The 10598-nt window shown below is 40.4% G+C and overlaps 1 protein-coding gene across 1 annotated transcript in view; it reads left to right on the top strand.

Moving 5' to 3' along the window:
* The first annotated feature begins 22 nt into the window (after positions 1-22).
* LOC106885123 (adhesion G protein-coupled receptor A3-like) overlaps positions 23-10598 on the top strand; it is a 65556-nt gene continuing 54980 nt past the window's right edge. The window contains exon 1 of the mRNA XM_014937041.1: positions 23-299. Within this exon, the coding sequence (XP_014792527.1) occupies positions 57-299 (243 nt within the window). The 5' untranslated portion in view covers positions 23-56. The remainder of the gene's footprint in view (positions 300-10598) is intronic.

Below are 10598 nucleotides of genomic sequence, written 5' to 3'. Positions count from 1 at the left end.
CCCGCCCCGGCCGACCCCTGCGGGAGGAGCGGAGCGGGGCCCTGAGCAACCCCGCCATGCTACCCCCGGGCCGCCGCGCTTTCTGCCGCCCACCTCGCCGCCGACGCCGCCACCACCACCGCCCGGCGGCGGGGCTGCTGCCCGCCCTCCTGCTCCTGACGGCGCTGGGGGGCAGCGGTGGCGGCGCCGCGTTGCCCCCGGGCTGTAAGTACGACGGTCGCCCCAAGAGCGCCGGCAAAGGGGGGGCGGCGGCGGCGGCGGCCGGCGGCGGCCCGGTGGAGGTGAAGCGGCGGCCTGAGGTAAAATGGCGGGGGGGCGGGCGCGCTTGACCCCCTCTGCTACCGGGGATAGCCCCGTGCTCGGTGTTTTCCCTCAGATTTCCCGGGATGGTGATTTATTATTTTTTTTTAGGGGGTGGGGGGAGCGTCCCGTTCCCGGCGGGGGGGCCCCCCTCCTACAGAGCAGCATCCCCCCCCCCTGCTCCTCCTTGGGGGTTGCTCCCCATCAAAGGGGTCAGGCTTAGGTGTTGCTTTACTAAAAGTAATTCCACAATTTTATTTATTTCTCTATTTTATTTTAAACTTCCCTCAATTTACTTACTTTTCTCAGTCTCAGGAGAAAGTCAGCATCGGAGTAAAGTGCTTTTTGAGGTAGTTTTTAACTCCCCGGGCGCTAATAGAGAGTGGGCCTGAAGCATCGCAATAGCAAACGGCAACTTAGAATTTGTTTTGTTTCTTCTTTTTGGGGAAAAAAAAAAAAAAGGTCAGTTTACTGCCATGTAGCAGTAGGCGGGCGCTTTTTTATGTGGAGGCAATCCTCGCTCATCCATTTGAATAACAAGTTTGAAACAGGATGTGCAACTTATTCCAAAGTAAGAAATATGTTGCTATTCCCTTAGACGTGAGTGTGCACATGGGAGGAAAGGATTTGCAAGTTGTTTTTCTTCCCGAGACCTTAATTGGTGGCTTTAGCAAAGTTCATACAATCATAGAATGCTTGAGGATGGAAAGGTCCTTTACAGATCGAATCCAATCCCCCAGCCAGGGGTTAGGACATCAGAGACACTGGATTTCCAAGTTGAATGGCCCTAAAAGTGGAACCCAATCCCCACTTTAGAGAACATTAAAGTGCCCTGTGCTACCGTGGGAAGACTCAAGCATAACCAAGTAGTATGCAAGAAAAATCAATGAAAAGAAAGTAAATTATGAGTTCTAGCTTAATGTATATGTCTACTTAACTGGAAATCACAGGTTTGGAAGATTTACCAGTAATCCAAGTTTAATAAGCACAGAATGATTATAGTTCTGTCATGAGAACAGCAATCTGACTGCTGCTTTCGTCAGCTTTGACAGCACTGAAACACCAAGGAAGGGCTTCCTTCATGATGTCTTAGTGAGGTGTGGATCCAGTCAATGTCAGATGCATGGATCTGGACCTATGAGAAAAGGGAAAGCCAAAAAAAGGGAGGTGATTAAGGCTACAGTAATTGTTCTCCTTTGGCAATCTGTAAGGGCTCAGAGAAGATTTTTCAATGACCTGTGAAATTGACCAGAAACATTCATATGTGAAGTTTCTGAAGTAGAAAGTGACATCTGTTTGATCCACATATTCATTTTAGTCTTTCAAATGCTTTGCAGCTGATTAACTGTTAAAAATACAGTATTATCCATTAAAATGGTGATAAAAGTAGATATATTAGTATGGTTGATACGCTGAAGTTGACAGTGGGGGTCTTTGGTTCAAAAAAACTTGGAGTCACAGCTCTCATTGCTGTGAAAGACAAGCAGGTATCAAACACAGCAGCCTTGCTGTGAGTGGACCTTTGTTCATAATTGCAGTGACAGAAGAATTTAGAAGAATGGTTCCTCTTTCATCTTGATTTTCATACTCCTTCGTTATCTAGAGTGTATCTAGAGCATATCTATGTACACCAATTAGTTGCTTTCAGTTTTAACTGGCTTTTGAAGTTCATGACAACTTCTGAAACATTTGGTTTTCCCTTTTAAACTTTTCAATAGACATAGCAAGAAACATGATTTTTTTAATTGTCATTTGTAGTAAGTATCATCACTGCGTTGAAACAATTAGCGTGAAAAGATGCTTTGAAATTTTGCTTAAATATAAGGCAAAGTTTATTAAACCAATGCTCCTACTTTTTCTAACTGTTGTGGTTCAGGATCTTTCAAGTTTGTTGACTTTTGAGGCGTGATTTTCATATCTGAGAGTTTGGGTTTTTTTTTACTGAATCCTTTATAACCTGGTTAGAAAGTTGTGGTGATTTATGGGGTGTGTTGCCAAGTGCCATTTCACTAACATGTTGATTAGTAGTGGCTGGGTTAATCTTTATCTAATCTTTTGCCAAAAATTACTTGTGTTTTTTTTTTTCCAAGCTGAAACTTAGAATTGCAGCACTTGGTGGATAGTGGAAGGTTGTCTGATTAGAGCCAAACTGCCCTGAGTTATCTTGAATCTTGATTCTTGTGGGATTCTTCTATTAAGATAAGTACTAGTTCCATTATAGCTTTTTGGATTAGTGGATCACCACAGAGATAAGTAGCTGAAAATAGATCAGTGTGGTGTAGATCAGCTGCATTTTAATTTGGTTAATTTTCTTTTATGTTGGCTCTTATTTTGCACAAACCAATTTTAAATAGGAGGACCTATGTAGTTTTATATAAATTTGGGGTTTTGAGTGAGCTGGGAATGACTCAAATGAAGTGATTATATTCATTTTGGAAATCCTGATTCTATCCTTATCACTGATCAAACTCTTCGACTTTCAGTAGATCCGCTGCTGGGTATTTAGCATTTACAATTTTTTTACCCCCAATGAAATATTTTTGAGGACAAAAGTCTCTAAAAAGTAAGGAAATAAGAGAAATAGTGGAAATTAGAATAAATGAGTAGTATCTGAGGATGCTGGCCAGGTTCTTTCATTCCTGCAGACCATTGTAGTTAGCAGTTAACAATGATATTGGTAAGTTGGGCAAGGTCACTTAATTTATGAAATGCCTTGGCATTTGTTTGCCACAAAACATTTTATTGTCCCAGTAACTTGGGTCAGTATTAGAATCTTTAGTTACACTTCAAAAAAAAAAAATATCCTAGTTTGATTTCAAATGATAAGAGACAAAGTAAGTTTGTTTAATGATCAAGGAAGGAAAGAGAGGAGTCTATGGGAAAATAAGTAAATTGAGATTCCTGTTTAATGATCAAGGAAGGAAAGAGAGGAGTGTATGGGAAAATAAGTTATGTTTAGGATTTCTGACAGTACTGTGAATTGAGATTCCTTTAGAATCCAGGTAGAATTAGCTGGTGCTTTGCTGAGCAGTTAGGTCGAATTCCAAGGTGAATTCAAGTGTAGATTAGCTGGTGCTTTGCTGAGCAGTTAGGTCAAATTATAGCCAAGGAAGGGACTTTTCATAGTCTATATAATAAAAACTGATTGGGATGCAAATGAGGGGTGTACCTGTATGAACACCATAGATGGCTTTGACCTTTGTAGTTTAACCGGCCGGATGAGATGCTTTTGGTGTGAAGATAAGGTAACTGAGTGAATGTAACTGGGTGTTAGGGCTGACGTGCCCTGTACCTCAGCAGGTACTGGCGCCGTCGCCGTGATTCACGTTTAAGTAAGGAACACACTCTGCTCTTGTAATGAAGGCTGAGATAAGGTACCCATTGCTGCTGTGGTTCTTGGATGCAGGCTCAGGTGACGATGTGGTAAGGTGTTGGATATCGGCCATTACTCTGCTCTTTGGAAGAGAATGTGTCATCCCATTGAAGGCAAGCCCGTGAAGTTGTAATCCTTATTATTTGTTCATAATTTTAGCTATCCATTAAGCGTAGGTTACTCTATAGGAATAGGAATCTAAATAAACTGAGGAAAAGAGCACGCATGCAGTGAAGAATTATGTTTCTGAATCAGGAGCCTTACTAGTCTGCAGACAACTTTGCTTACCCACATCTCCTGATAGCAACATGTAAGTAGCAGCGTTTACACTTGCAAGTGTTAGAATTTACAAGCCAGAGCATTAGCCTGGATTTGTGTTCAGAGCAGCTCAAAGATATGCTTAACTGGGTTAGTGTTGAGGAACATCTTAAAACGTCACGCTTTTTGTCCAGCTCCTAAATATAATCGTGTCAAACTACATCCATTAAGCAGCTGAAAGGCATACTTACTTGGCCTTCCAGATATCTGTGCAGCCTTTCCATATTTAACACAAATTCCTAAATTCCAAAAGTTTCAAAGCAAAAGGTCACTCCTATTGCAAGGAGTCACTTGTATCACACTGTGTGATTACATTGTAATTACATGACTGCTCTGTAATTATGCCAGTAATTTTTTTTCCTTCTTAAAGAAAAAGTCCTCTTCAAGTTTTAAAAAGAAAGCACATAGATACTTCATAATGACTTATATTTATTATTTTTAATATTCTTTTCTTCTTTGAGGCGTGATCTGATGCTTTGCTAAACTGTTTTCGTTTCCTGTGTTGTACTTAGTTGGGTCTTTCTCTATTATGTGTTTGAAAGAAAAAGTGTCCTTTACCAAACTATTGACAAACAGGAAGTATAGGTTTAGTAAATGTATTCTGTGGAAGTTTACCTCTGCTTTTAAAGTACATTTCCATTATTAACCTGAAGGTACTCTTGACAGCTAATCCCTTTCTTGTTCAAATAGTCTCTTTTAGACTGTTTTAAGTGCTCAGTACTAATAACTTGGGCAGTGATAACGTTTTTTGAAGACGTAAAGGGCTAATAATTCCCATTAAAACTTATCTTAAAATTTTCTCTGGTCAGTGGATGCACGGACTATGCACAATGTATGTTACTCATGAACACGTGGCAGTACAGAGTCAGTACTTGAGAACTGTATCTATAATTTAGTAATTCACAAGTACTGTTTACCAGGGGTATCTGACTCCTAAAAATCATTAGTATTGTTTCATTTTCTGTTAGGCTTCTATTCCAGTAGACCTATTCAGATCTCTTTTGTGTATCTCTTTTACCTTGTTGAGAAGATAGATGGCAATCCACATTCAAAAGCAGATGAGTGCTTTTCTCTATGCCCTATTCCAACACTGATTCATTATTGTGGAGTTATAATAATAACGTGCTGAATACATACTCTATTCTGTTATGATTGTGTATGCTTTTGTGTATATTTGAGTATTGCAGGAAAATTCTGAGGTCACAATTTGAACAGTATTTTCTTCTAAATGTCAGTATTTTGTTTTACCTAAATACACAATTTGAACAGTATTTTCTTCTAAATGGCAGTATTTTGTTTTACCTAAATAACTATTAAACTTCAGAAAACATCACGTTGCATTGCTAGTAGGTATCCACCGGGATGCCCAGTCAAGTTTGAGTAGGGTTCTCTAGTTTCTTTTAGTGTTGCAGTAATGGCTTTAAAACGTTTAAAGTTAAATGTGGTGGATTGTAATTGGTAATAGTCTTCATGCAATAACGATTGTATCAATGCATACTGATTATTTTTTAAAAGATTATTCTTCTATATAAGCATGTTTTAATTGTTTTAGGGGCCTTTTGCGAGGAAATGATTGTACTTTTGATTAAATATGGGAAGTAATTAGAAATATGGCTCCTGTACCATAGATATAACTAAGCTATATACAAGTCTGGGGCTCAGATTTTGAATGAGAGCTATGTATTGATTACTGGTGACTTAAAAATAAGGGAAGAAGGCAGAGGTATGTTCTGCAAAATTCTGGAGAGCAAATTTAAATTTTTGCAATGAGGAAAAAATATTTTTTAATTCTCTGAGCTACAGTATTAACATAGAGTTGCCCAATACCTTTATTCCCATGAAGACATCCATATAAGCAATGCCCTTAATGTGTTCATTAGCCCTTCAGTGAGTATTAAATGTTTTTGATGTGTTGTGCTGTATCTAGCCTTAGGAAGAGAGATTTTAATCTTCAAGAATAACACTTTTTTCTTTTATTGTTGTCTTTCATTGATCAGTAGTACTCCTGGTTTTGTTTCATTTTGGTAAAAGTGCAAAATATTAAAATTTAAAAGCTAATGCCAAGAGTTAAAGAACTAGAATTTGTGCTGCAGTGATGAATGAAGAATGAAAAACTACACGTGTGTCATTCCTTTCGCATGCAGCTTGTTCATGTTTCAAAGGTTATTTTTGTAATGAAAAACAAGTATGGAGCTGCAAGATCAGATTTTTCAGAATTTAATGCTTTCCATATGTACTTTGCATGGGCAGGATATGTTGCAGGTTCATGGATTTGTCACTACTGCCTTAGTTAGTCTTTGTCTTCACCATAATCTTAGAATGGTTTGGGTTGGAAGGGATCCTAAAGATCACCCAGTTCCAACCCCCTGCCCTGGGCAGGGACACCTCCCACCAGACCAGGATGCTCCAAGCCCCATCCAGCCTGGCCTTGAACCCCTCCAGGGATGGGGCAGCCACAGCTTCTCTGGGCAACCTGTTCCAGAGTCTCACCACCCTCACAGGAAAGAATTTTTTCCCAATATTGGGAAAGTCTCCCCTCTTTCAGTTTAAAATGGTTACTCCTCATCCTATCACTATGCTCCCTGATAATAGTCTTTATAATTTTTAAATCTATACAGTTGAAATGCACTTTGTACCAGTAGTTAATCCATGAAGATTAAAAAACAGTTGAACTTTTCCTTTCATTAGTAATAATAAATTGTTTCAAAATTAAGACCTCAAGATAAGTGAAGTATATTTCTCTGAGTTTTGCTTTCTGTGGTGAGATAATGAATTTTTCAACATTAACTTGCAAAATCTTAAGTAATCTATTAAATATCTGTAGTCTTTAACACAGCAAATAGGTGAGAATTTTATTTTGGCCATTGGGTTTGACTGCTTGGCTGTTTAGCAGTGAAAGCTGCAATGTCTCCCTGCCCTTAGAGTGCTACGGTGGGACAGATTGTATGCATTAATTACTGTTTATGTGCGTTACTGTGGTGTGACTCCTCCTTTGGTAATGACACAGGGTATGTCCTGTGGTGTCCTGCAGATCTCCAGGCCACCTCAGAGCCGATGGGAAGCCTTGCAGAGCTGCTCGGTCACATAGTGGCATCCAGGCTTTGGTGGGGTGTGTGATCTGACCTAGTCAGCCAGTTTTAGCAAGGCTGCCCAATTGTTGCTTTTGGAGCAGGAATTTGACCTTTTTGGCAAGGCAGACCAACTAAGAGATTTATTTTTGGGGGGGAAAACCAATCCCAGACAACCCAAACATAATAAATGCAGATTGGTTAAAGATGTTTAAGAAACAGACATCTTATTAGTTGGAGAGGGACTCTTTACCAGTGAGTGGAGCAATAGGATGAGGGGTAATGGTTTTAAAGGGAAAGAGGAGGCATTTAGATTTTCTTCCTAATATCTGGAAGAGGTTGCCCAGAGAGGTGGTAGATACCCCTGGGAATGTTCAAGGTCAAGTTGGACAGGGCTCTGAGCAACTTGATCTAGTTGAAGATGTTCCTGCTCATTACAGGGGGAGTTGGACTAGGACACCTTTAACGGCCCCTTCCAATCCAAACTGTTCTATGATTCTGTCACCTGCCTAACTGAGAAATGGGGAAGGATTCTTGGAAATTCAGCAGGTACCCACAAAATGGGGCAGGATTAGGTGCCAGTAGGAGAAGTGGATAATGGAAGGAAGTGGTAGTGTCATAACACAGTCTGGGAAAACTCTTTTGGTACCGTCCACATGATGTGAGATTTCCATCTGAGGAGATGAATGTGAAGTCTTTTTTTCTGTCAGGTACAAGGACTCCTTATTAGTTAGCCTGTAATCATGTTACTGTAGTCATTAGTTATCTGTAATCATGTGGTTACAGAATAGGTTTTTGCCTTGAAACTTAGTATCAGAGAGAGTTTGCAAGTTTGCTCAGACTTCTACAAGCATCCTGTGAGACATCCCAAACAACTGATTCTAATACCTCCAACTGTTGTTTTAGGATAACAGCCTCTGGTGTTAACAGGAATTTAATGAGCCCGTTGACACGCAATTTTGAGAATTGGCTTAAAGTTTCTGTGGCTTCCTGCGTCTGGCACAGGGGTGGTTGGGAGCAAGGGCAGGGGAAAGGAGTTATCTCCCTTTTGAGTGTGGAAAGTCACATCCCCATCCAGCTGCCTGTAAAACTGTAGCCTGAGCTGGAGCTGGCGCGTTTGTACCTTCACCTCCCAGTCTCTGGCTGCGTGGGTGGGTTTTTTTCCCTTCCCTTGGCTGTCTGGCTCCATGCCTAGTCAGTTCAGGGAGCTAAACTACCCCAAAACTGTTGACTTCTGTGGGCTTAGGGTGATATAAATTTTTGTGAAAATGTGTCTTCGTGTGCCAGCAGTTGATAAGAAGTGCTGGCTAACGTGTCTAGACAAAGCACTTTCTAGAGAGCACATATACCTGATAGGAAATGTAAATACATGGCAGCCTGGGCGTGACAGCACATGCTATAATTAATACTACTGTGATGTGACACACAGAATGTGTTATCCATAACAGCTTAAGTCAGGAGGGTCTGTGTGTGTGCAGTATTTATTCTTTTGCATGTATGTGTGGAGGCTGGGGGGGCCTAAAAATCCTAAAAATTGCACATCTGCTGGATGAGAAGTGGGAAACTCAGGAGGGAGTAGAAGGGAGGAGAGTAAGACAGGACAGAAAAAGTTGATCATCGTCTCTTAAACTAATTAATACACAGGCTAGAGATAATAAGAGGGGGGAGAGGGAACTTGGAGGAAGCTTCCCAGAAGAGAATGGTCACAAAGGTTGGCTACCCACTGCTTTTGGTTAGCTTTAGGAACTGCAGCTCAGTGTTGGAAGAAATTGAATATTGCTGTGCCCTCTTAATTTTCTCTTAGAAAGGCTTTCTGACCTGGGGTAAGTACTAGAAAGAGAGGTTTGGTTGGTAAGGTTATAATTTCACAAGAATTTCTTTTGATAGGAGTATCATTTTCAGCAACACTGCTGCTCGTTCTTGTATTCTGTTTTGCCCCTCCGTTCTGACCTTTTTCCAAGATGATTTTTATTTAGTGCTTTTACATAGAAAATTCACTGAGGTACTCCAGAGGTTGGCACTGTGTTTCACTATAAATATAGAAATCTGTCCTTAAAGAATGGTTTGTCCTTAAAGAAAGGCAATAAATAAAGCATGTGGCCACATACTGAATATCAAGAAAAGAAATATCTTGAATAACAGTGCACAAAGTGAGCATCGTTGCTTGAATGTTGCAGGGATTGTGTAGAAAAAAAAAAAAAGTCCATCATTGCATCATATAAAGTTAGCACGTTCCCAGTTAAAAATGGAATGATATAAATAGGCAGAGTTTTAATTCTGTAATTTTATTACTTCTGAGTGTTTTAGTTTACAACCTTAATATTATTTAAAGTGCATAATAATGAAATAGCACAGGAAATCTTTTATCTGTTGCAAACTTCTATTTTGCAGACGTTTCATTACTAAGCATCCTCAGTTATAATGGTTTTGTTAAACTGGAAGATACTGTCTCCTTTTGTTAGGGGCCTTGGAAAGATTCGTAATTCTTTCTCTGTAGTTTGTGGAGTGTTTTCATTTCAGGGTTACTTTTAAGCAAATGCTGTTCATGTTCTGCTCAGTCCATTACTTAACGTTTCTTTCTTGACACCAGTAACTCACTGGAAGGCAAGATACCAAGTTTTTGTTGAAAAATAGTGGGTTTATATCCTTGTTAAATCACAGCTTCTACAAGATAAACTTCAAAAAATGTATTTCTGTTTGCATGTTCACGGCTTTCAGCAGAAAGCATTTTTCTTGGTTCTACAGTTGGTTATTTTAGTTCAATTTTTCTGGTGGCCGCTTTCCCAGTCCTTAGAGTATACAGCCATCATCGTGAAATGATCTGATTTATTTTCTATTTCCTGACTCTCTATTTAAGTCTCTCAAAAAGTGTTCTGGAAGCTACTTCAGCATTCAGCTAAAAATTACACCGTCTCCCAGTCTTCCTACTGCCTTCTTGGAGGCCATGTTGACTATTTTGTAACAGTATTACTGGATGCGTGTGTATTTTAATAGTATCCCATGAAAGGATTCATTTGTGAAGTTTGGAGAGGCATTCGGATTCTTCTCTAGCTGACTGCTGCCTTACTGCTGGTTGTTATTTTCACTGAATTTCACTGAATTTCTAGAGTTGGAAGGGACCATAGAGATCATCTAGTCCAACTCCCCTGCTGAAGCAGGATTGCCTAGAGCTAGAGCATGTTACTCAGGACTGCATCCAGGCGGGTTTTGAAAATCTCCAAAGAAGGGGACTCCACAACCTCCCTGGGCAGCCTGTTCCAGGGTTCCGTCACCCTCACCGTGAAGAAGTTTCTCCTCATATTTGAGTGGAACCTCTTATGTTCCAACTTGTGCCCGTTGCCCCTCGTCCTCTCACTGGGAACCACTGAAAAGAGTCTGGCTCCCTCCTCCTTCAACCCTCCCTTGAGATACTTGTAGGCGTTGATAAGGTCTCCCCTCAGCCTTCTCTTCTCCAGACTAAAGAGTCCCAGCTCTCTCAGTCTCTCCTCATAAGGGAGATGCTCCAATCCCTGAATCATCTTTGTAGCCCTACGCTGGAC

Source organism: Calidris pugnax, unplaced genomic scaffold, assembly GCF_001431845.1.
Source record: "Calidris pugnax isolate Ruff unplaced genomic scaffold, ASM143184v1 scaffold49, whole genome shotgun sequence".
NCBI classification, from domain to species: domain Eukaryota; kingdom Metazoa; phylum Chordata; class Aves; order Charadriiformes; family Scolopacidae; genus Calidris; species Calidris pugnax.
This window is presented reverse-complemented; position numbering and strand designations above follow the sequence as displayed.